This window comes from Hylobates moloch, unplaced genomic scaffold (assembly GCF_009828535.3).
Source record: "Hylobates moloch isolate HMO894 unplaced genomic scaffold, HMol_V3 SCAFFOLD_5, whole genome shotgun sequence".
NCBI classification, from domain to species: Eukaryota; Metazoa; Chordata; class Mammalia; order Primates; family Hylobatidae; genus Hylobates; species Hylobates moloch.
In genome coordinates, this window is record NW_026652280.1 from 101600073 (window position 1) to 101624933 (window position 24861).

The following is a 24861-nucleotide window of genomic DNA, read 5'->3' on the forward strand; positions in this document are numbered from 1 at the left end:
TTGCATTTTTGAGGTAGGAAAATTGGCAAGATAGTTTGTAGACGTGTAGTGTTCATAGTTGCCTAAACTTCCTTTTTCCCCATCAACTTCAACTGCTGGTGGCAAAAATGGCTGATATTGGTTGCATTTTTGAGGTAGGAAAATTGGCAAGATATTTTCATTGACTGAAGAAACGTGAATTACGTGTGCCGTACAGGGCAATGAAAAGAAAGAAAAAAAAAACTATGATAGCAGAGGATGGTTTCGATCCATCGACCTCTGGGTTATGGGCCCAGCACGCTTCCGCTGCGCCACTCTGCTATCTGGAGTGATTTGTTCTCATGATCATTATAGAATACTACGTAGTCATTGTCCTGCCTTCTTTAGCGCCACCTAATGTCTGATCAAAAATTCGTCATTACTATAGAACCAGTTCTTATTGGCTAGTTCCTGACACAGTAGGCTTTCTTTATTGGCTCATAAGCCCGGTTTGACAAAGTAAGCCAATAGGCATAAGCGATGGGGTAAGGCGGGAGCCAATCGCGTCGGGTTTTATTGGGACACGCCGGCAAGACTCCTCTTCAGTTGTCTGCTCCTCAGAGGAAGGGGCGGTTGGTGCGGCCTCCATTGTTCGTGTTTTAAGGCGCCATGAGGTAAGGGGGTCGAAGTGGTCGAAAGGTTTCAGGTATTCGACGGAAAACTTTGTGAACGTGGGCCGAAAGAAGTCGAAGTATCTAAAACGGCCATGTATGCGGGGGCTGGCTAAAAACCTGAGAACTCCTGGTCTAGGATAGTGGGAGAGAGGGAGGCCGGTAGAGGCGGGGAAACTTGGGCCCGGGATGGGGTTGGGGCCCAGGAGTGGGGAGTCGGGTTCGACACCTCTGTCTCTGAAGGGTTGCGATGAGGGGGTGTCCTCAAGCCCCCAGAGGAGCTCCCCACCTTTCCCCCCGCCCCCGTCATCCGGGCTGAGAATGCTGGAGCGAGCCGCATTCATCCTCAGTGCGAAGGCCTTGACATATAGGACATGCCCGATAAATGTGTATGTTAATGAAGAAATGAGCAATCTTTAGCCTCCGAAGTATAAGGATTCGTGTGGCCCAGGATTATGGGTTATTTCGTGTAGGGCTCACTGTCTAAGCCCCATCATTACTTGATGGGGGTTGTGATTAACTTAGAGGAGGTTATGGGGGTGTAACTGGGCACCATTTGGAATGGGGAGAAGTGTAAGTGTGAGTGGGGTCTCTTGCCTACCGTTGGGAGGTTCCGAGGGATGAAAGTAGCCAATCTAAAATGATATGGCTGGTGGGTATTCCTTCAATGAGGTCAGAATAAGATTTGCATTTCTAGGGGTGACAGAGGCCGTGGTCGTGGTGGGCGCTTTGGTTCCAGAGGAGGCCCAGGAGGAGGGTGAGTACCAGCTTTTAGCATCTCTGCACTTGGTTGTTAGTTTCTGCTTGTCCTCTAAATAGGAGTTTTGGAGTAGACTGATGTCACTTGGTTTTGCGAGAGCCAACTGTGGTCTTTTCCTGCACTCTTGCTAATTGAATTTGGCCCCACTATGCTAAGAATGATTGTCTCCCTCCCCGGAGACTTTGTCACTCATTCTGAGGACTGACATGTTTTCAAAATTGTTGGCGTGTTATTTACATCTCATTTGATTCCTACCTAGGGAATAATTTGGCTGTTTTTCATGTTTTAGGTTCAGGCCCTTTGTACCACATATCCCATTTGACTTCTATTTGGTGAGTACTTTGGGTTAATAATACACATTTTCTGGCCACTGTTGAAATGGAGCCCAGTATCTCCCAGTTAATGAAGTTAGATGGTGGTTGAAGAGGGCAGGCACAGTGCCTCACACCTGTAATCTCAGCACTTTGGGAGGCCGAGGCAGATGGATTACCGGAGGGTCAGGAGTTTGAGACCAGCCTGGCCAATATGGTGAAACCCTGTCTCTAATAAAAATAAAAAAGTTGGCTGGGCATGTGTCTAATCCCAGCTACTTGGGAGGCTGAAGCAGGAGAATTGCTTGAACCCAAGAGGCGGAGGTTGCAGTGAACCGATATGGTACCACTACAAAAAAAAAGGTGGTTGAAATAGGGAGGGAAAGTGATTTGTGAAAAGACTTGGGGTTTTGAGTCAACTGTGTGTTGCTTTACATACAGAAACAGTGTAAGCATGGTGGGGAGAATAATTCCTTGGCTACTGTTGGCATTAAACGTGATTATAATCTTTGTTCTGAACAAGTAATTGTATTTATGGTATATCTGTTACTATAAAGATAGTGATAGCTTAAATTATGGCTATTCCAGCTTGTATCCTTGTTTGAACTTTTTTTTTTTTTTTTTTTTTTTGAGACAGAGTCTCACTCCGTCACCCAGGCTGGAGTGCAGTGGTGCAATCTTGGCTCACTGCACTGAACCCGGGAGGCAGAGGAATCAGGACCTCTGCCTCTGGGGTTCAAACGATTCTCCTACCTCAGCCTCCTGAGTAGTTGGGATTACAGGCGCCTGCCACCATGCCCAGCTAATTTTTGTATATCTGTTTAGTAGAGACGGGGTTTCACCATGTTGCCCAGGCTGATCTTGAACTCCTGACCTCAAGTGATCTGCCCACCTTAGCCTCCCAAGGTGCTGGGATTACACGCATATGTGACCCACCATGCCTGGCCTTTTAACAAATTTCTTTTTTGAGGCAGGGTCTCACTGTTGCCCAGGCTGGAGTGCAGTGGCGTGACCTTGGCCCACTGCAACCTCGCTTCCTGCGTTCAAGGGATTCTCCCACCTCAGCCTCCCGAGTAGCTGGGATTACAGGTGTGAGCCACCACACCCAGCTAATTGAACAAATTAAGGAATAAAAACAATTGTAGAATTTTCTATTTTTAACCTTTTTCTGTCGTAGTAATAGAAAAAACAATCTCGCCTGTATATTATTTTCGGCAAATAGAATGTAGTTGTTTACTTCTGGTTTAGTGTGAAATGGCCTTTCCCCGGGTCAAGCCAGCACCTGATGAAACTTCCTTCAGTGAGGCCTTGCTGAAGAGGAATCAGGACCTGGCTCCCAATTCTGCTGAACAGGTATGTTCTTTTGGCTGTCTTCCAGAAATGTCTCTAAAGCAGTTAAAAGTATTGGTAAAGAGTAACTGTTGGTAAGGTTAAGAATGGTGTTAACAGAGCCTGAAATCCACAGAGGGTTTAATTGTTCTCCTTATTTCTCATTGTGGGTGGAGATAGCCAGGTGGATATATAAACAAATTACATACGCACTCTTATTTTTATTGGGGACAAAGAGTTGTTCTCTTCCCATATATTCAAGGCCAGAATGAAGTGTATTTAAAGCCCTATGTCACTATTGAGTCAGCTTGTATGGAAGGGATTAGGAGAAAATATTCAAACTCTGAGAAGTTGCTTATAATTTTTTATCTTCAAGTATTGTTTCTTGCTGTTTTTCAGGCGTCTATCCTTTCTCTGGTGACAAAAATAAACAATGTGATTGATAATCTGATTGTGGCTCCAGGGACATTTGAAGTGGTGAGTTTTTGATGATTTAGTTTTAGGAAAGGGCACCTTTGGTAGTGTGGAAATTTCCTTGGCTCTTGACTTTTGATTTTCAGTTGTCTATTATCCAAAGCCAAGCCTAAAATGAGAAAGTACAGTGGAATTTCTTTGTAGTACTGATCTTGAGGACAAGACTTGTATCATTGTTATGCTAGCTGTGATGTATCAGGCTTTCATGTGGTGGTTTTAGGGGTGATTTCACCTCTGCTCCTTCTTAATTTGGGTAACAGGTAGCTGTGTTGTAACAGTTCTGGGAGGACCTAGGCACCTTTTTTTCTTCTAAATTGATTTTCCCCGAAATCCTTTTTCCAACAGCAAATTGAAGAAGTTCGACAGGTGGGATCCTATAAAAAGGGAACAATGACTACAGGACACAATGTGGCTGACCTGGTGGTGATACTCAAGATTCTGCCAACGTGTGAGTGTGCCTGTTTCTGGTCATGGGAACAGAACATAGCACTTGGATTAGGGGTTTAGGTATCTTTTTTTGTTTTGAGACAAATTCTCACTCTGTTGGCCAGGCTGGAGTGCAGTGGTGCCATTGTGGCTCACTGCAGCCTTGACCTCCACTACAGCAAGTGATCTTCCCGCCTTAGCCTCCCGAGTAGCTGGGACTACAGATCTGTGCCACCACACCCAGCTAATTTGTATTTTTTGTAGATACAGGGTTTCACTGTGTTGTTCGGGCTGGTCTCAAACTCCTGAGCTCAAGCAATCTGCCCACCTCAGCCTCCCAAAGTGCTGGGATTACAGGCGTGAGCCACTGTGCCCAGCCCTTAGGGATCTTGAAAGCTCAAATTTCTTGTGAGAAAGGATGTTTGTAAGACAGATGTTTTTAGTTTTTGTTTTTGAGACGGATCTCGCTCTGTTGCCCTGGCTGGAGTGCAATGGCATGATCTCGGTTCACTGCAACCTCCACCTCCTGGATTCTAGCTGTTCTTCTGCCTTGGCCTCCCAAGTAGCTGGGATTACAGGCAAGTGCCACCACACCGGGCTAATTTTTCTATTTTTAGCAGAGACGAGGTTTCACCATGTTGGCCAGTCTGGTCTCAAACTCCTGACCTCAGGTGATCTGCCCGCCTTGGCTTCCCAAAGTGTTGGGATTACAGGCGTGAGCCACTGCACCCTGCCTATGTTTTTTAATGAGTGATAAGGGACAAACGCTGGAGTGTGTGTGTCTGAAAGAATGTATAGCAGGTTACCGTAGGGCCATGTTTCTCAACTGGAGGTAATTTTGCCACCCAGGGGATATCTGGCAGTATCTGGCGGTACTTTTGATTGTTAAAACAAGGGGGTGCTACTGGCATCAAAAAAGGGTAGAAGCCAGGTGTGGTGGCTATATTCCCAGCACTTTGGGAGGCTGAGGCAAGAGGATCACTTGACCCCAGGAGTTTGACCAGCCTGTGTAACGTAGACCGTGTACCTACAAAAAGAAAAAAATTAGCTGGGCATGGTGGTGCATGCTTTGGTCCCAGCTACTCAGAAGCCTGAGGTGGGGCCAGGTGCAGTGGCTCACGCCTGTAATCCCAACACTTTGGGAGGCCAAGGCCTGGAGTTCAAGACCAGCCTGGCCAACATGGCAAAACCCAGTCTCTACCAAAAATATGAAAATTAGCCAGGCGTGGTGGTGGGCGTCTGTAATCCCCGCTACTTGGGAGGCTGAGGCAGGAGAGTTGCTTGAACCTGGGAGGCAGAGGTTGGAGTTAGCAGAGATCGTGCCAGTGCACTTCAGCTTGGGTGACAGAGTGAGGCCCTGTCTCAAAAAAAAGAAAAAAAAAAAAAAAGCAGTAGCCTGAGGTGAGAGGATTGCTTGAGCCCAGGAGGCTGAGGCTGCAGTGAGTTGTGATTGTGCCACTGCACTGCAGCCTGGGTGACAAGAGTGAGACCCTTTCTCAAAAAAAGAAAAAGGATAGAGGACACGGATGCTGTTAAACATCCTACATCTCCATCACCCCAAAGATTTATGTAGCCCAAAATGTTATTAACTGCCACTGACCTGAAAAACCCTGCTGTAGAAGGAGGATATGAGTACAGGAGGGGTCCTGTTCCCTTGAGTCTTCCAATTTTTCTGCCCAGGCCTTGACTTCCTCTTATAAAAGTATTTATTCTATTACTTACCCTTGCTTCAGCCTTGGATATGGGACAGAAATGAGAGTGCAAAGTAGCTTAGAGATATATAGAAAGTCTAGGTAGGCCGGGCGCAGTGGCTCACGCTTGTAATCCCAGCACTTTGGGAGGCCGAGGCGGGCGGATCATGAGGTCAGGAGATCGAGACCACGGTGAAACCCTGTCTCTACTAAAAATACAAAAAATTAGCCGGGCGTGGTGGCGGGCGCCTGTAGTCCCAGCTACTCAGAGAGGCTGAAGCAGGAGAATGGCGTGAACCTGGGAGGCGGAGCTCGCAGTGAGCCGAGATTGTGCCACTGCACTCCAGCCTGGGCGACAGAGCGAGATTCCGTCTCAAAAAAAAAAAAAGAAAGTCTAGGTAAATAAATTATTATAACATTATGTCATTTTCTGTCAATTAGTGGAAGCTGTTGCTGCCCTGGGGAACAAAGTCGTGGAAAGCCTAAGAGCACAGGATCCTTCTGAAGGTTTGCATTTGTTGCTGATTCTGTATTTAGTAGCCATAGGAACCAGGTCTTGAAATTGTAAGTACACTTTCAACAAAATCAGGTCAGACCAGACGGAAGAGTAAATGCAGAGTTATGTTGTGGGAGTTTTTGGCAGGGGCTTCAGGTGTTCAAGGTGTTCAAGGGAGATCTGTTTGATCTCCCTTCTAAAGCTCTGTATTCTAAATTCTTATTCTGGACTTTGTGCTGTTTTAAAAAATCCACCTAGCCAGGTGCGGTGGCTTATGTCTGTGATCCCAGCACTTTGGGAGGCTGAGGTGGGCAGATCACGAGGTCAGGAGATCGAGACCATCCTGGCTAACACGGTGAAACCCCATCTCTACTAAAAGTACAAAAAATTAGCCGGGCATGGTGGCGGGCACCTGTAGTCCCAGCTACTCGGGAGGCTGAGGCAGCAGAGTGGTGTGAACCCGGGAGGCGGAGCTTGCAGTGAGCCGAGATCGAGCCACTGCACTCTAGCCTGGGCGACAGAGCGAGACTGTGTCTCAAAAAAAAAAAAAAAAATCCACCTGTTCCCCCCGACCCTGGATTTAACTTTGGTCATCTAATGGAAATGTGAGTTATAGTTTTTGTTTATTCTGTTTTTTCAGTTTTAACCATGCTGACCAACGAAACTGGCTTTGAAATCAGTTCTTCTGACGCTACAGTGAAGATTCTCATTACAACAGTGCCACCCAATCTTCGAAAACTGGATCCAGAACTCCATTGTTAGTTCTTTTTTTCCATTGCTGGAAAATTTAGGGGATATTCAAAACATGGTATTGTTGCTGTTTAGTTTACTTAGCTTGTTGCTGTTCCATGTGCGGCTTTCTGGGAATTGAAGAACTTAGGTTTATTCTGAACTTTGCTCTCTCCCTCTGTAATTTGGAAATAGTTTTTTATCAGCTTGCTAGTGGGATTTTCAGATGGGGGTGACCAAGAAAGCATTTGGAGGACTTAAAAAGGACTGAGAAAATATTTATGGAGGGGGATAGGCTTTTGGAGAAAATAGATCTTGCTTGCTTCTAGTGATTTTTAGACAAGTGATTTGCTGATACGAAAAACACGGGGTGGCTTAAAGAATTGCAGAGTTGGTCGGGTGCGGTGGCTCACGCCTGTAATCCCAGCACTTTGGGAGGCGGAGGCAGGCAGATCACCTGAGGTCAGGAGTTGGAGACCATCCTGGCCAACATGGTGAAACCCCGTCTCAACTAAAATACAAAAATTAGTGGGGCATGATGGCGGTTACCTGTAATCCCAGCTACTCAGGAGGCTGAGGCAGGAGAATCGCTTGAACCCGGGAGGCGGAGGTTGCAGTGAGCTGAGATCGTGCCACTGTACTCCAGCCTGGACGACAGAGAATCCGTCTATCCTGCCCTCCTTCCAAGTTTTTAGACTGTAGCAGTGGTAATGAGTAGCTTGTTTAATGAAAATGTTTCATCCTGGCCTATCATGCTTGTCTTTTTAGTGGATATCAAAGTATTGCAGAGTGCCTTAGCAGCCATCCGACATGCCCGCTGGTTCGAGGAAAATGCTTCTCAGTCCACGTGAGTCCCTCCCTGACCATTTGGATTAAGATAAACTTTTTAACTGCAGTGAATAGCAGGATACCCCCATACTTCCTCTGACAGAACTATTTTGCCTGTGACCTTTTGTCTGGATTTTTATTTTTACCTTAAGTAAGCAAATTAAGATTTAGAGAAAGAGAACATATATTTCTGGAAACAGCATAGTCAGCTTCAATTCTACCTTAGGCATGGAAATACATGATCATATTGATTTTAATGTTTGGGTCACTATTACTTTCAGAGTTAAAGTTCTCATCAGACTACTGAAGGACTTGAGGATTCGTTTTCCTGGCTTTGAGCCCCTCACACCCTGGATCCTTGACCTACTAGTAAGTAAAGATGGGCAATTGGAGTTCCTCATCATCCTTATTTACTAGTAGTAGTAGTAGTAGTAGGAGTAGTAGTAACTCTGAAATTCACCAGAGTCTGAAATTTGGTGAAGCTTAAATTTTATTGGTAGACAAGTAATCCAATAAAAATTCAGCATTTACATGACTCAGACATTTGTTTAAAAAAAAAAAAAAGATTCAAAGTTTTTTTTTTTTTTGGTATATTCTATTAAATGAGTAGTTACTGAGTTATAGTGTCCCGTTTTCTTCTCATGACTACTACCATTTAATCATGGTAGTAGAGAGAAATGAGTGAGCAGCCATTTCAGAATTGCTTCTGAACATGAAAATTTTGGCTAGACTTAGACCTTAATGACCAATTTTCCTCGTGATGATTTAAGGTTTTAGTTTGATGCCTGTAATCCCAGCACTTTGGGAAGCTGAGGCCAGAGGATCACTTGAAGCCAAGAGTTTGAGACCAGCCTGGGCAAAATAGCGAGACTCTGTCTCTACAAGAGAAAAAAAAAATTAGCCAGTTGTAGTGGCTTGCACTTACAGTCCTAGCTTCTCAGGAGGCTGAGGCAGGAGGGTTGCAAAAAATTAGCCAGTTGTAGTGGCTTGCACTTATAGTCTTAGCTTCTCAGGAGGCTGAGGCAGGAGGGTTGCTTGAGTCCAGGAGTTCGTGGTTACAGTAAACTATTACTGTGCCACTGCACTCCAGCCTGGGTGACAAAGTGAGGCCCTGTCTCTAAAAAATAAAGTTCTAGTTATCAGAAGTGCCATTTTGATGGCACACCTACTGGATTTATTATTTTTCAGGGCCATTATGCTGTGATGAACAACCCCACCAGACAGCCTTTGGCCCTAAATGTTGCATACAGGTACAGCATGCTTCTTTGGGTTTAGGGTTGGTTGTAAGCTATTTTGTACATTCCTTTAATACCTCATACCTTCCTGTGTTCTAGGCGCTGCTTGCAGATTCTGGCTGCAGGACTGTTCCTGCCAGGTTCAGTGGGTATCACTGACCCCTGTGAGAGTGGCAACTTCAGAGTACACACAGTCATGACCCTAGAACAGCAGGTATTGGGACAGATATGAACTGAGTTGTTTTGCCCCACTCTTGAATACTGCTGGTCAGCAGGTGAAGCGGAATATGGTCTTTACGGGTCAGGAATTTGGGGATTCTGAAAGACTTCGGTCCTGATTTAAAAAATTGTCTTAATCTCTGTTTTCACAAGGGTATTACTCAAATAAGGTCCTTTGATTTTCCTTGCTTACTCTCACTCTGCTTTCCTTCAGGACATGGTCTGCTATACAGCTCAGACTCTCGTCCGAATCCTCTCACATGGTGGCTTTAGGAAGATCCTTGGCCAGGAGGGTGATGCCAGCTGTGAGTGACCACTGTGGGTCAGGGGTTTTGTATTGTAATCTGGTACAAAGAAGCTGTACACTACTTAAATGTCTTTAATATTTCCACAGTGTAAATAATGACTTTTATGCTGGGCTACTTGTCTAAATCACCTTTTTCTCTTTCCTAGATCTTGCTTCTGAAATATCTACCTGGGATGGAGTGATAGTAACACCTTCAGAAAAGGCTTATGAGAAGCCACCAGAGAAGAAGGAAGGAGAGGAAGAAGAGGAGAATACAGAAGAACCACCTCAAGGAGAGGAAGAAGAAAGCATGGAAACTCAGGAGTGACATTCTCTTCACTCCTTTTCCTACCCAAGGGGGAAGACTGGAGCCTAAGCTGCCCGCTACTGGGCTTTACATGGTGACAGACATTTCCGTGGGATAGGGAAGATAGCAGGAAGAAAAGTAAACTCCATAGAAGTGTCATTCCACTGAGTTTTGATATTGGCTTAGCTGTCAGTCTCCCATTTGTGACCTATGCCATCCATCTATAATGGAGGATACCAACATTTCTTCCTAATATTCTAGAATCCCCAACTTCTGAAAACCCCTCTCTCAACTAATACTTTGCTGTTGAAATGTTGTGAAATGTTAAGTGTCTGGAAATTTTTTTTTCTAAGAAGAAAAACTATTAAAGTACTTCCTAGTAGGGCTCTTGGTCTTTTTGGTTCGTGTTTTTTGTTTGTTTGCATGTGGCAACCTTTTTTGCTTTTTGCTTTGTTTACTCTCGTTGAAAATGATTCTTGAGTCTTTTTTTTTTTTTTTTTTTTGAGACGGAGTCTCGCTCTGTTGCCCAGGCTGGAGTGCAGTGGCGCGATCTCGGCTCACTGCAAGCTCCGCCTCCTGGGTTCACGCCATTCTCCTGCCTCAGCCTCTCCGAGTAGCTGGGACTACAGGCGTCCGCCACCACGCCCGGCTAATTTTTTGTATTTTTAGTAGAGACGGGGTTTCACCGTGTTAGCCAGGATGGTCTCGATCTCCTGACCTCGTGATCCGCCCGCCTCGGCCTCCCAAAGTGCTGGGATTACAGGCTTGAGCCACCGCGCCCGGCTGATACTTGAGTCTTAATTATAAATACTCAGATCACAATTTGAAGCTGTCTTGAATTAAAGTACAAACTCCTGGAACCTTTCCATATATCAGAGTAAACTAGAATATCATCGTTTTAAGTATTTATTGAATAAAATGATGCTATCAACACTGCTACAGTATTCAAGCCAGTGCAATAAAAAAGTGGGTTGGACGGAGGTCATTCACTTTGACTTTGCCTGCCCTCTCCAAATCCCCAGTGTAAACAGGAAAATGAGAAGTCACAGGTAGAGGACATGCTGCCCAGGCCCATGTAACATACAAAGGAAGCCCCTCTGGTTAACTAGGCCTGAATAAGGTAAGCCTCAAGTATGCAGCTTTAAAAAAAAAAAAAAAGAGGCCTCAGCTCATTTGTGAAAGGAAGCAAGAGCCATAATAAACATAAGTCTTTTGGGAACCTCATTCTGGCTGTGTGTAGGTTTCCCGGGGCCCCTACATAAATGGGTAAGACGAAGTGCTTCAAACAAACCGCACAGCTCCCTTTTTAATGTCTGAAGGTCTACGGGGACTGTCTCCTAGGATCTTTGCATGTCTTTGAAACAAGGCAGCTGGGGAACAGTACTTGTGCTACTGAGTCCATAGGCTCATCTGTTATTTGCTTGGGGAGCCAGGGGGGTAAATTCCCGAATCCAGCATTGCTCTCCTGCGGGCTGTTTCCTTGGCAACACTGTGGTTTAGCCGCCTCAGTCGTTCCTACAAGACAAGGAAGGTTTGGAATCTTAATAACCGCTGTGAAAGGCTTTAGAGTGTAAGTGAACTAGGTGCTGAAAAATACCGGGCTTGGTCTACCTCAAAGTCAGTCTTCTAAAGTATATATAAGAATGTAGGCTGGGTGTGGTGGCTCACACCTGTAATCCCAGCACTTTGGGAGGCTGAGGTGGGTGGATTACCTGAGGTCAGGAGTTCAAGACCAGCCTGACCAACATGGTAAAACCCGTCTCTACTAAAAAAATACAAAAAAAATTAGCTGGGCATGGTGGCAGGCGCTGTAATGAGGCAGGAGAATCGCTTGAAACTGGGAGGTGGAGGTTGCAGTGAAATGAGATCATGCCACTGCACTCCAGCCTGGGTGACAGAGGGAGAACTCCGTCTCAGAAAAAAAATAAAAAAATGTAGGCCAGGCATGGTGCTCATGCCTATCCCAGCACTTTAGGAGGAAGTGGCAGGAAGATCACTTGAGCCCAGTTTGAGACCAGCCTGGGCACCATAGTGAGATCCTGTCTTTTTTTTTTTTCTGAGACGGAGTTTCGCTCTTGTTGCCCACGCTGAAGTGCAATGGTGCAATCTCAGCTCACTGCAACCTCCGTCCCCGGGCTCAAGTGATTCTTCTGTCTCAGCCTCCCAAGTAGCTGGGATTACAGGCATGCGCTACCACGCCCAGCTAATTTTGTATTTTTGGTAGAGATGGGGTTTCTCTATGTTGGTTAGGCTGGTCTCGAACTCCCAACCTCAGGTGACCCGCCTGCCTCGGCCTCCCAAACTGCTGGGATTACAGGCAAGAGCCACCTCGCCCGGCCAATCCTATTGAAAAAAAAAAAAAAAAAAGGCCAGACAGGCTGGGTACAGTGGCTCACGCCTGTAATCCCAGCGTTTTGGGAGGCCCAGGCAGGTGGATCACTTGCATGCAGGAGTTTGGGACCAGCCTGGGTAACATGGTGAAACCCTGTCTCTAGAAAAAAATACAAAAATTAGCTGGACATGGTGGTGCATGCCTGTAGTCCCAGCTACTCGGGAGGCTGAGGTGTATGGATCACTTGAGCCTGGGAGGTAGAGGCTGCAGTGAGCCCTTATCATGCCACTGCACTCCATCCTGGGTGACAGACCTTGTCTCATAAAAACAGCCAGGTGTGGTGGCTCACTCCTGTGGTCCCAGCACTTCGGGTGGCCAAGGTGGGAAGCTCACTTGAGCCCAGGAGTTCCAGACCAGCCTGGGCAACATGGCAAAACCCTACTTCTAGAAAAAAATACAAAAATTAGCTGGGTGTTGTGCACGCTTGTAGTCCTAGCTACTCGGGAGGCGGAGGTTGCAGTGAGCTGAGATTGAGCCACCGCACTCCAGCCTGGGTGACAGCGGGAGACTGTCACACACACACACACAAGAACGTAAATGGCAGCAACTGAATACTGAGAATGAGACGAATTCTCCTAGGTATTTTTCAAGTACTGGGAGAAGTGAATTTCCCTTTCCCCAAAGAGTTTTAAAATTACAGTGGCTTTTACTGTGTTGAGGACTTACAAAAAAGAGCAAAGAATCACTGTTGGTATGATATTCTTTTACCTGAGCATTCTGTAGAATGTTGTTAACCAAGACAACGCGTCGCCGGGCATTAAGTAGCTTCTTAACATAGGGGTCAAGATCCAGGGCCACCTTCTGATCCTCATTTATGCGGTACAGTTCTGGAGATGGAAGTAAGGTGCAGCTAAGATCTAATGGCTCATCTCTTGTTCTGAGGGAAAGCAGGCTGGTAATGGGATGGAAAACACTTGCACCCAAACGGGCCACAGCCATTAGAGATTTAAGACATCCCTGAAAGGAGGAGTCCTTTGGCAGCCCTGATGCCCTGGAAGCAAGTGACAGAAACTCAGCCCAGGGGTTGGCAAAAACCTAAGGTCCTGAAAGTGGGCTGAAGGATTCCGGGTACACAGGGATGCTCACTCACCTGTGGCTAGGTTGTCAATTTGTTCCCGGAGCTCTACCTGGCTCTCTCTGCAAAGAGGTACAAGGCCTACAAGGTCAGGCAGTTACCGGAGCTCAGGAAACGAACTCCCCTACGTATTTACCAAGTACTGAGAGAAGCCGGCCTCCGCTGAACCCTCCACCTGCGGCCTTCCGCCTGTCCTCCCCGCCTCGAATCAGTTTCCTAAATTTATGCCCACTCCCAGCCAGAACACTTTCTTGGCCCCGCCCCTACAAAGCCAGAGAGACAGGCCCCGCCCCCAACTTCCCTCCCGGGCACCTGACGGCGTGCACGTGAGAGTCGAGCTGCTGCACAGCGGGACGCAGGAACTCCAGAAGCCCTTCGGCGAAGAGGTCGCGGCCTGTGGGCCCCGCCACCGGGGTCCCTGCCCCCGACACAGCGGCGGAACCAGCCCCGGCCATCACGAACTGTCCTGACGCCCGGAACCTGCCGCGAGGGCCGCCGGGAACCGGAGCCGCGCCGCACTGCCCCGCGAGGGGGCGCCCGGGAAATGCTGTCTCCACCAAGACACTGGGGTTTCTGGGAAATGGAGTCTGGAGCAAGCCGGGCGGGCTGGGCTTGAAAATCTCCAAAGGTCAGGTTGTAGAAAGGAACCAGTTTTTGGAGTGGATACTTTTTGTTTTCTCCAAAGGTGAAAATAAACGCGAATAATTTCAGTTGTCCATAGCCTTCCCATGTTAACTTTATGAGATAGCCGGGCATGGTGGCGGGCACCCAGCTACTCGGGAGGCTGAGGCAGGAGAACCGCTTGAAGCCGGGAGGCAGAGGTTGCAGTGAGCTGAGATAGCACCACTGCGCTCCAGCCTGGGAGACTCCATCTCAAAAAAAAAAAAAAAAAAAAAAAAAAAGCAACCCAAACCAAACGAAAACAAAAAAAACTTTATTAGGAAACCACATTATATTCATAGTATCGTTTTCTATTTCTAAAGAGTTTTTTGTGGTTGGTTGTTTTTAAGACAAGTTCTCTCTCTGTCGCCTAGGCTGGAGTGCAGTGCCACGATCTTGGCTCACTGTAGCCTTCACCTCCTGGGGTCAAGAGGTCCTCCTGCTTCAGCCTCCCAAGTAGCAGGGACCACAGGTGTTAGCCACCATGCCTGACTAATTTTCTATTTTCTGTAGAGAAGAGGTCTCACTATGTTTGTTGCCCAGACTGGTCTCGAACTCCTGGGATCAGGTGATCCTCCCACCTCAGCCTCCTAAAGTGCTGGGATTACAGACGTGAGCCACCACGCCTGGTCTGTTTCTAAAGAGTATATTTTTAATGGCATTAAATATGTACAAAACTGCATGTATCTGAATTTCATTCCTTTTTAAGGCTGAATAATGTAAACATGCAGGCTGGGCATGGTGGCTCACTCCTGTAATCCCAGCACTTTGGGAGGCTGAGGCGGGAGGATCACCTGAGCCCAGGAGTTCGAGATCAGTCTGGGCACCAAACCTAGTGAGACTCTGTCTCTACAGGAAATAAAACATTAGCCAGGCGGCCGGGCGCGGTGGCTGACGCCTGTAATCCCAGCACTTTGGGAGGCCGAGGCGGGTGGATCACGAGGTCAGGAGATCGAGACCACGGTGAAACCCCATCTCTACTAAAAATACAAAAAATTAGCCGGGCGTGGTGGCGGGCGCCTGTAGTCCCAGCTACTCGGGAGGCTGAGGCAGGAGAATGGAGTGAACCCAGGAGGCAGAGTTTGCAGTGAGCCGAGATCGTGCCACTGCACTCCAGCCTGGGCGACAGAGCGAGACTCCATCTCAAAAAAAAAAAAAAAAAAATTAGCCAGGCATGGTGGCTCACAGCTGTGGTCCCCGCTACTTGGGAGGCTGAAGTAGGAGGACCTTGAGTGCAGGAAGTTGAGGCTACAGTGAGCCAAGATGGTGGCACTGCATGCACTTCGGCCTGGGTGACAGGGTGAGACCCTGTCTCAAAAAATAAAAATAAATTTTAAAGTTTCCTTAGTTCACTTCTTTTTCCTTTCATTTTTAGAGACAAGTTCTCACTCTGTTGCTGAGGCTGGAGTGCAGTGATGTTATCATAGCTCACTGTAACCTCAAACTTCTAGGCTTGAGCCATCCTCCTGCCTCATACTCCTAAGTAACTGGGACTACAGTCACCTGCCCCCATGCCTGGTTAATTTTTAAAATTTTTTTGGTAGAGACAGGGTCTCCCTATGTTGCCCAGGCTGTTCTCGAACTCCTGGCCTCAAGACACCCTTCCATGGTTTTCTTTTTCCCTGAGAATTATGAAGACAATGATTCCTTAGTTTAGTTCGGTTTGGTTTTTTTGTGGCTTTCCAGATAATTTACATCTGTCTCCTAGGCTCTAATGTGTTCCGGTGGCTCCCAATTCCCCAGGCCATGGGGAAGGATATATGAGCAGAAATGCTCCTGGAGGACCGGCAAAGGCATCCATGGTGATAAATGGGCACCAGAATGTTCAGCCTTGAGCTTCATCTTCAGTAATAAAGGAAGATAAGGCATTTGAATCACTGTGAGATTTGGTGGTCAGCAGCTCTAAACCTAAGACCCCAACTGTGATAACTTTTTTTTTTTTTAATTTTTTGTAGAGACGAGGCCTCCATATGTTGCCCAGGCTGGTCTTGAACTCCTGGATCAAGCAGTCCTCCCACCTTGGCCTCCCAAAGTGCTGGGATTACAGGTGTGAGCCACCAAGCCCAGCCCCAACTGTGATAACTTTTAAAACCTTACACACTTACACTGGGTGGGGTGGCTCATGCCTCTAATCCCAGCACTTTGGGAGGCTGAGGCGGAGGATTGCTTGAAGCCAGGAGTTCAAGACCAGCCTGTGCAACATAGGGAGACTCCCATCTCTACAAAAAAATTAATAAAAAAAAATAACTGGGCATGGTGGCACACACCTGTAGTTCCAGCTACTCGAGAGGCTGAGGTGGGAGGATCGCTTGAGCCTGGGAGGTAGAGGTTGCAGTGAGCTGTGATCATGCCTGGGCATGATTTCACCCATGCACTCCAGCCTGGGTGAAGGAGCAAGACTCTGTCTCAAGCACACACACACACACACACACACACACACACCCCCACACACCCCAAAAACCACCTTATACACTTTTTGTCATTGATTACGTTTGTGTCCCTGTATCTTCCTCTCTGGTGATTAGAGGTAAAACACTTGCAAGAGGCTAGGAGCTTATTTTGGGAGTAAGTGGCAAGGCAACTGCAACCTGCTTCACAGTCGGGCCTTGGGAAAAGGAAGCCCAGGGGAGAGAGTGGTGACAGTGTTGAAGAGGAATGGAAAAGTGTTGAAATCTCTGAGGCTTGTACTGGAAAGAGAGAACAGGTGTTGACCTGGGCTGGGAAAGGGCCTTGGAGGTTGATGGGCCACTGTTTGCACAAGAAACCCTTGTGTTAGGCCACTGTCCTTTCAGGTGCCTCTTCAATTCTTTAGATTAAATACTCCCTATTGCCAGATTTAGCAAACAGAATAAACAAAACACTTGGGACACCAGGTAAATTTGAATTTCAGATAAGCAACAATTTTTTTTTTTTTTTTTGAGATAGAGTCTTGCTTTGTTGCCTGGGCTGAAGTGCAGGGGTGCGATCTCGGCTCGCTGCAACCTCCACCTCCCGGGTTCAAGCAATTCTCCAGCCTCAACTTCCCAAGTAGGTGGGATTACATGCTCCCACTGCCATGCCTGGCTTTTTTTTTTTTTTTTTTTTTTTTCAGATGGAGTTTCACTCTTGTTGCCCAGGCTGGAGTGCAGTCGCGCGATCTCGGCTCACTGCAACCTCTGCCTCCCAAGTTCAAGCAATTCTCCTGCCTCAGCCTCCTGAGTAGCTGGGCTTACAGGCACCTGCCACCACGCCCAGCTAATTTTTGTATTTTTAGTAGAGATGGGGTTTCACCACGTTGGCCAGGCTGGTCTCAAACTCCTGACCTCAGGTGATCCACCCGCCTTGGCTTCCCAAAGTGCTGGGATTACAGGCATAAGCCACCGTGCCCAGCAACAACAAATAATTTCTTTAGTATGGTTATCTAGTAATCTGACTTCAAAGGCTGGTTCTCTGAGGAAAAGCATGTGTTTTGTTTTTATGCTTTCCTTTTTCTTGACCTTTATTTCTCATGGGGTCTATTGCAAAGGCCTCCTGACTGATCTTCTTGCCTGTAGTCTCTATATTCCAGGTCAGTCTGCATTCTAAAATACCAGTCAGATTTCATAATACCCCTGCTTAGAGAAAAGTAGTGCTGAAAGGAATTTTAGACTCTGTCCTTTGTTCCTGGGACACTTGTGAGGAAAACTGGACAAGGGTCTTGAAGAATCCCTGAAGTTTGATAATAGGTTGAAGGCCAGTGCTAGTGTAATTTTTCATTCTCTAAACATTTATCACACTCTAGGCCCAAGGTATTCAGCACAAAACCCCCTTCCTCCCTGCCTTCACCTGTATCATATAGCTGTGGCCCTCCTCCAGGCCTTGGCTTTTCCAGGGAGACTGAAGATGTAGGTCCTAAGAATGCCCCTTCCCATCCAACTACTGCACATACAACCACCATGCTGTTTGTATGTCAGGGTCCAATGAAGACAGACAAATGACACAATATCAACAGGGATAGTTTACTGTAAAGAATTATCAACTCTATTTGATGACGGGGGATTGGAGTAATGAGGAATTGGCTAATAAGCAGAGAGAACTCTAAAGCACATAGGAAGAGCAGATGTTAGGAGCAGCTGTTACTCCTAGAGTTAGAGCACATAGGGAAGAGCTCTAGCCACCAGGTCTGAGATCCAGACATTGTTGAAAAGGGCATGGCTTGGCCAGGTGCAGTGGCTCATGCTTGTAATCCCAGCACTTTGGGAGGCTGAGGCAGGTGGGTCACTTGAGGTCAGGAGTTCGAGACCAGCCTGGCCAACATGGCAAAACCCCGTCTCTACTAAAAATACAGGTGTGGTGGCACACGCCTGTAATCCCAGCTACTCAGGAGGCTAAGGCAGGAGAATCGCTTGAACCTAGGAGGTGGAAGTTGCATTGAGCCAAGATGGCACCACTGCACTTCAGGCTGAGTGACACAGCGAGACTCTGCTTCACAAAAAAAAAAAAAAAAAAAAAAAAAAGTCCGGGTGGTTCATGCCTGTAATCCCAGCGCTTTGGGAGGCTAAAGTGGGTGGATCACTTGACCTTGAGGTAAGGAGTTCGAGACCAGCCTGGCCAATGTGGTGAAACCCTGTCTCTACTAAAAATACAAAAAAATTAGCCAAGTGTGGTGGTGAGCACCTGCAAGCCCAGCTACTCAGGAGGCTGAGGCAGGAGAATCGGTTGAACCTGGGAGGTGGAGGTTGCAGTGAGCCGAGATCAAGCCATGGCACTCCAGTCTAGGTAACAGAGTGAGACCCCGTCTCAAAAAAAAGAAAAAAAGAAAAGGGCATGGCTGTGGCTCACTGAATGACTCAGAGGTTGCTGTGATGGCATGTTGATGGAATGTGCCAGAAATCTGCCTTCCAGAACTTACAGGAATTCTATCCTCTAGAGTGCCTGGGAAAGCTATGTATGGGAGGTGGCTCACAGGAGGCATTTCCTTATGAAACAGCCTGAAGCTGCTGCCCACTGGGTACTACTGGCTGCTATGCACTGCCGGAGATGAGTCCTGAAGTCATGTTCCGGGACCCACCAGAACAAGGAAGTAATGGTTCCTCCTGAAATATTCCTCCAGTGTCCTCTATTGACAAACATTGTGCCAGCTGGCAAAGGAAAAATATTTAAAGGATTCAGAATCATTTTCACAGAGCTGGCAAAAAGGACTAATTTAGAGCTTCAAGGTTCTTCCTGGTTGTCCAACAGCTGGAAAATTCACTTGTCTGCTCTACAGGAAGCTCTAGATCTAAAGTACGATTTTATTCACTTGGGCACAAGTCACAGGGAAATGTTGGTGTTCCCACCTCCAAGGCCTGACCACTACCCGGAAGGCCTCTCTAATGAGTCTTGTTTCCCAACCTCCCCATTTCTGTCCCAAGTATTTGGTTTTCTTAGGAGGAATTGTATCATAATGGAAAAGTATGAGCAATAAAAGGGCAGAGGGTACCTACCAAGATATGAGGAGAAAGGGAGGAGAAGTGGACAGGGAGGGGCAGAATTAGTGAGACGTTGTGCATGAAAATTCAGAGACCATGATCCTCCTGTATTCCAGCAGCCTTCTATGGTTCTCCACAAGCAAAGCCCACTTTGTGCAGACTGCCTCAGAGAGCCTGGTGGGTTTCTATCTTACCTGCAACAGTCCAGCATAGGGGATTTACAGCTATTTATATGGGACTTATATACATATAGATGTGTGTGTGTGTGTGTGTATGTGTGTGTGTGTGTGTGTGTATATATATATATATAATTTTTTTGAGACAGAATTTCTCTCTGTTACCCAGGCTGGAGTGCAGTGTGTAGTTGCATGATCTCAGCTCACTGCAACCTCTGTCTCCCAGGTTCAAGTAATTCTCCTGCCTCAGCCTCCCGGGTAGCTGGGACTGCAGGCACATGCCACCACACCTGGCTAATTTTTGTATTTTTAGTAGAGATGGGGTTTCCCCCATGTTGGCTAGGCTGGTTTCGAACTCCTGACCTCAAGTGATCCATCTGCCTTGGCCTCCCAAAATGCTGGGATTATGGGCATGAGCCACCATGCCCAGCTGATAGTGGACTTATATTTTACAAGCATTTTTACTTCTGAACTCTCACTTGATGCTTACAGATGAGCAGACTGATGCTTGGTGGGGCACCCTGACCTGCAGCCACACAGCCTGGTCAGCTAGGGCTGGGGACCCAGCTGAGCTTGGGCATGGTGTATAGCACCTGGGTTCAGCAGCTGTCGTGCCTGGTGCAGCTGCATCTCTATTCAGCAGGAGGTGTGGATGATGATCTGGTGCAGTTAATCTGGCTGCCAGCCATTACAAAACTTAGGCAGCAGATGTGTAGGTATTTACTGCCTGGCATTCATCACAATGCCTGCAGCCTCTGCCAGTCCTGGGTGGGCAGAGAAAATGGAGCTCAGGTTGAGTTTGATGTATTATACAGCTTTCCACCATCTCTCTAAACATCTCACTAAACCATCTCTCTAAACATCTCACTTTCTACTGGAGTGCAGTGGTGCAATCTCAGCTCACTGCAACCTCCACCTCCCTGGTTCAAGCGATTCTCCTGCCTCAGCCTACTGAGTAGCTGGGATTACAGGCCCCCTGCCCCCATGCCCGGCTAACTTTTTGTATTTTTAGTAGAGACAGGGTTTCACCATGTTGGCCAGGCTGGTCTCAGACTCCTGGCCTCAAGTGATCCACCTGCCTTGGCCTCCCAAAGTGCTGAGATTACAAGAATGAGCCACCGCGCCCGGCTTGTTGTTGTTGTTGTGGTTGTTGTTTTGAGACAGAGTCTCACTCTGTCACCCAGGTCGGACTGCAGTGGTGTGATCACAGCTCACTGTAGCCTTGTAGCCTTGACCTCTTGGGCTCCAGTGACCCTCCCACTTCAGCCTCTCAAGTAGCTGGGACTATAGGCACATGCCACCACACCCAGCTTTATATATATACATGTGTATCTGTTTGTTTTGAGATGGAGTTTTGCCCTTGTTGCCCAGGCTGGAGTGCAGTGGTGTGATCTCGGCTCACTGCAACCTCTGCCTCCTGGGTTCAAGCGATTGTCCTGCCTCAGCCTCCCGAGTAGCTGGGATTACAGGCCCCCTGCCCCCATGCCTGGCTAATTTTTGTATTTTCAGTAGAGACAGGGTTTCACCATGTTGGGCAGGCTGGTCTCGAATTCCAGGCCTCAAGTGATCCACCCGCCTTGGCCTCCCAAAATGCTGGAATTACAGGGATGAGCCACCGTGCCTGGCCAAAATCTTTTTTTTTTGAGGTGGAGTCTCACTCTGTTGCCCTGCTGGAGTGCAATGGTGCAATCTTCGCTCACTGCAACCTCCACCTCCCGGGTTCAAGCAGTTCTCCTGTGCCTCAGCCTCCCCAGTAGCTGGGATTATAGGTACCTCCCACTGCTCAGGGCTAATTTTTGTATTTTTTAAATAAAGATGGGGTTTTGCCATGTTGACCAGGCTAGTCTTGAACTCCTGACTGCAGGTGATCCTCCTGCCTTGGCCTCCCAAAGTGCTGGGATTATAGGTGTGAGCCACAGCAACTGACCTATTTTTTTTTTGTATTTTTTGTAGAGATGGGGTTTCATCATGTTGACCAGGCTGGTCTCAAACTCCTGGGCTCAAGTGATCCTCCCACCTTGGCCTCCCAAAGTGGTAGGATTACAGGTGTGAGCCACTGTGCCTGGCCACTACTGGTTAGTAATGACTAGGAAAAAACAACTCACTTTCTCCCTATCCTCAACTCAAGAATCACCTAGGTCAGACTTTCTACCTAGGCCACTTCCAGTGCGTCTCCCTGCTCCCTCCCATATCCTCACTAGGAAAAACTTCGTAATACTCATGTCCTGTACCCCTCTAGTTTTATGGGTTGCATGGGACCAGGTGCCCCTACGTTCCCCCAGTAATCTTAGTCTATTGACTTCCTCCCCACTCACCCATGGCAGGGCTAATGTTCCCCAAAGAGTCAGACCTAGGGATCTCACTCCCCATGGCCACTGCGCATGAGCTGGGGCCACTTGCTGCTGTGTCTGCCACAGGCTGACTGGCACAGACACACACTTGGCAGGAAGCTGGTGGTCAGGATACCCTGCCAACCCAGCTGTGTCCACACTGCCAATCCTCATCCCTGCCAGAATCCTGGAGCAGCTTGTTTTCTTGGGGTGATGAGTTGGGTGCTTTTGGGATTTCAGTGCCTGCAAGCCTTTCTGTTCTAGACTTTAGGTCTCTTCTCATCTCCTGGAAGCACTGGTTCTTCCCTACCTCTCAGACCCTTCTGACTCTGTCCTCCCCATGCTTAGGTTGAACTGCCTTCTCCTTGCTGGCTACCTCAAGGTGGGTTCTGGGGTAGGCCCATGTGGAAGCTCTGCCGGAACACGCTATACTGTCTCAGGCAGCACACATAGTGCCCTCTGCCTGGAGGCCACCTGCAACCTGCATCCTCTGTAGAGCCTGGGTGGGGCTTAGAAGAAGGCCTTTCTTGTGGGAGAGAGGGTTCACAGAATGGTGTCTGGTAATGCCTTTAACTGGGGAGGAAGACCTGAGAGTCAGACTTCTTTGGGCCTCTGTGAGCTCCAAAGGATAGGGATGAGGATATTCCTGGTTCATCCTGCTTTCTGGGAGGCCAAACCTCTGGGGAGCCTTACAATGCTTCAGTGGAGGAACTGGAGGGGCAGCAGTAGAGGTGGGAGCTGGGAGGGGTTAGGGCAGGTAGTCAGGTCTGTGGTTCAACTATCTTAACTGGTGCTTCTGGAGAGCTGCCATCTACCCACATCCCCCATGAGTGAATTATCTGGCCAGACCCCAGGACTCCTGCTTATCACAAAGGGGTCAGAGGCTGAGGGTGAGGTCCTGTCTTGGCAGTGCTGAGGAAAACATTAGGGGCCTTTCTTCTTTTATCTTTCTCATCTACCTTTCCCCCACCTCCTTTCTCTTCTCTGTTGTCTGAACTGGCTTTCCTCTTGAAATTAAACTCCTTGAGAGTATGTGCTTTGAATTAAAACCCAAAGGGGAGGCTGGGTGCGGTGGCTCATGCCTGTAATCCCAGCACTTTGGGAGGCCGAGGCGGGCAGATCACATGAGGTCAGGAGTTCGAGACGAGCCTGACCAACATGGAGAAACCCTATCACTACTAAAAATACAAAATTAGCCAGGCGTGGTGGTGCATGCCTGTAATCCCAGCTAGTGAGGAGGCTGAGGCAGAAGAATCGCTTGAACCTGGGAGATGGAGGTTGCGGTGAGCCCAGATTGTGCCATTGCACTCCAGCCTGGGGAACAAGAGTGAAACTCTGTTAAAAAAAAAAAAACAAAAAAAACATTCCAGAGGAAAGCTTTAGGACTTTCTGAAGGAACCCCTTCCCCCATCTCCTCATGGATGTGTTTAAATCTTCAGCTGATAATCACCTTACACTAAAGGGTAAGAAACTAAATCGCCAGGCGTGGTGGCTCACGCCTGTAATCCTAGCACTTTGGGAGGCTGAGGCAGACAGAGCACGAGGTCAGGAGATTGATACCATCCTGGCCAACATGGTGAAACCTCGTCTCTACTAAAAATACAAAAATTAGCTGCGTGTGGTGGCACATGCCTGTAATCCCAGCTACTCAGGAGGCTGAGGCAGAATTGCTTGAACCAGGGAGTTTGCAGTGAGCCAAGATTGCACCACTGCATTCCAGCCGGGCGACAGAGCGAGACTCCATCTCAAAAAACAAAACAAAACAAAAACCAAGACTAAATGGAGCATTTAGTGAATCCTTTAAAGAGACCTCATGGGGATCTTAGCTGTCCCAGGTTGCCCACACAGTGAGGCCTATGACTGGGGGCTGCTGCCACCATTAAGGGTCCCAGAGCTGTCTAGGGCCTCAGTCTCCACCTTCAGGAGTCATCCTGCCCTGCTTCACAATGCTCCCCTCTCCTTCCTTCCTTGCCCCTGGAACAGGTGGTCAGCCAGGGTCCCCAGCACGTCTGACTGGGTCACTAGCCAGGGTGTGATGCAGGTGGGAGAGCCCACCGTGGCATAAGTGGGAGCCTCTACCCTAACCCCTGCTGGGTCCATGGAGCTATCTGTTCATAGTAGCAGGACCACCTTTTTTTTTTTTGAGACAGTTTCGCTCTTCTTGCCCAGGCTGGAGTGTAGTGGCGCCATCTCGGCTCACTGCAACCTCCGCCTCCCAGGTTCAAGTGATTCTTGTCTCAGCCTCCCGAGTAGCTGGGCTTACAGGCATGTGCCACCATGCCCAGCTTATTTCATATTTTTAGTAGAAACGGGGTTTCTCCATGTTGGTCAGGCTGGTCTCAAACTCCCGACCTCAGGTGATCTGCCTGCCTCGGCCTCCCAAAGTACTGGGATTATAGGCGTGAGCCACCGCGCCCAGTCTCAGGTCTTTTAGCAGTGTACCTTTACACTTGGTTCCCTCTGCTTGGTGTATTTTCTCTATACTTTCCCTTGTCTTACAAGATCCAGCTCATCAACCTCTTCCCTATGCTCCCAATGTCACCCTTACAAAGGATGCCTTGTGGTATGGCAAGCCCTCAGCACATGGCAGCTGAATGAAAGGCTGACCCAGAGGTCAAGTTTACTCACCTTGTCCCACACGACCCCTGACTTGAGGATGACAAGGACACAGGCCTCAGGAGACCCTGGGAACTGTAGTGAGCAGTAGGTGGGGCTGGAGGGCCCTTGGCTGATAGGAGAGTTCCCTGTGCCCCACAGAGGGGATTTGGGGATAAATTCTTTCATGAGGTAGGAAGGACACAGAGGAGGTGGAGAGAAGGAAGCCTAGGCTACGGCAGTCACCTCCTTTATGGAGAACTCTTAAGCATCAGTCTCCTCTGGGGTGGGAGGGAGCCTGGCGTTTTGCACTTGTTGGGGTCGTTGGGAAGGTTGGCTGGGAGGGGAAGTCCTCGTGCTTTAGCACTGGAAAAGGCAGAGGAAGCTGAACTGGGGGTTCATTTCTGCAGTCACCGTCCAACCTGTAGCCGCCTGCTAGACCCCCACTGCCCATCTCCCTTGGGACCTTCAGACACCCCACATC

General features: G+C 48.0%; 2 protein-coding genes and 1 non-coding gene across 3 annotated transcripts; 1 reads left to right on the top strand and 2 right to left on the bottom strand.

Annotated features, from left to right (window-relative positions):
• Window positions 1–228: 228 nt before the first annotated feature.
• On the bottom strand, window positions 229–300 carry TRNAM-CAU (transfer RNA methionine (anticodon CAU)). Its single transcript has one exon. It is a non-coding gene; the product is annotated as a tRNA-Met (tRNA).
• Window positions 301–482: 182 nt separating this feature from the next.
• ILF2 (interleukin enhancer binding factor 2) lies at window positions 483–10106 on the top strand. Its single transcript, XM_032154543.2, has 14 exons — window positions 483–632; window positions 1327–1386; window positions 1679–1721; window positions 2949–3053; window positions 3429–3506; window positions 3849–3951; window positions 6062–6127; window positions 6757–6873; window positions 7614–7692; window positions 7955–8042; window positions 8862–8923; window positions 9008–9122; window positions 9342–9432; window positions 9581–10106. Exons 1-14 carry the CDS (start codon window positions 628–630, stop codon window positions 9739–9741), a joined length of 1173 nt encoding a protein of 390 aa, XP_032010434.1. The 5' UTR covers window positions 483–627; the 3' UTR covers window positions 9742–10106.
• A 507-nt stretch (window positions 10107–10613) lies between these two features.
• Window positions 10614–13683, bottom strand: SNAPIN (SNAP associated protein). The gene is made up of 4 exons (XM_032154544.2): window positions 13500–13683; window positions 13203–13249; window positions 12821–12939; window positions 10614–11235 (listed from the first exon to the last, which is right to left on the bottom strand). The coding sequence occupies exons 1-4, from the start codon at window positions 13640–13642 to the stop codon at window positions 11134–11136; spliced, it is 411 nt and encodes a 136-aa protein (XP_032010435.1). The 5' UTR covers window positions 13643–13683; the 3' UTR covers window positions 10614–11133.
• Window positions 13684–24861: the final 11178 nt, after the last annotated feature.

What these genes read in the sequence shown, in the direction of transcription:
- SNAPIN (XM_032154544.2), bottom strand. Translation starts at nt 13,642, where the DNA reads ATGGCCGGGGCTGGTTCCGCCGCTGTGTCGGGGGCAGGGACCCCGGTG. An exon ending in TCTCACGTGCACGCCGTCAG is followed by an intron (nt 13,250 to 13,499) that starts GTGCCCGGGAGG and finishes ACCTCTTTGCAG; the next exon opens with AGAGAGCCAGGTAGAGCTCC. An exon ending in ACATTCTACAGAATGCTCAG is followed by an intron (nt 11,236 to 12,820) that starts GTAAAAGAATAT and finishes CTTGTCTTGTAG; the next exon opens with GAACGACTGAGGCGGCTAAA.
- ILF2 (XM_032154543.2), top strand. An exon ending in CTCCCAATTCTGCTGAACAG is followed by an intron (nt 3,054 to 3,428) that starts GTATGTTCTTTT and finishes GCTGTTTTTCAG; the next exon opens with GCGTCTATCCTTTCTCTGGT. An exon ending in CTCCAGGGACATTTGAAGTG is followed by an intron (nt 3,507 to 3,848) that starts GTGAGTTTTTGA and finishes TTTTTCCAACAG; the next exon opens with CAAATTGAAGAAGTTCGACA.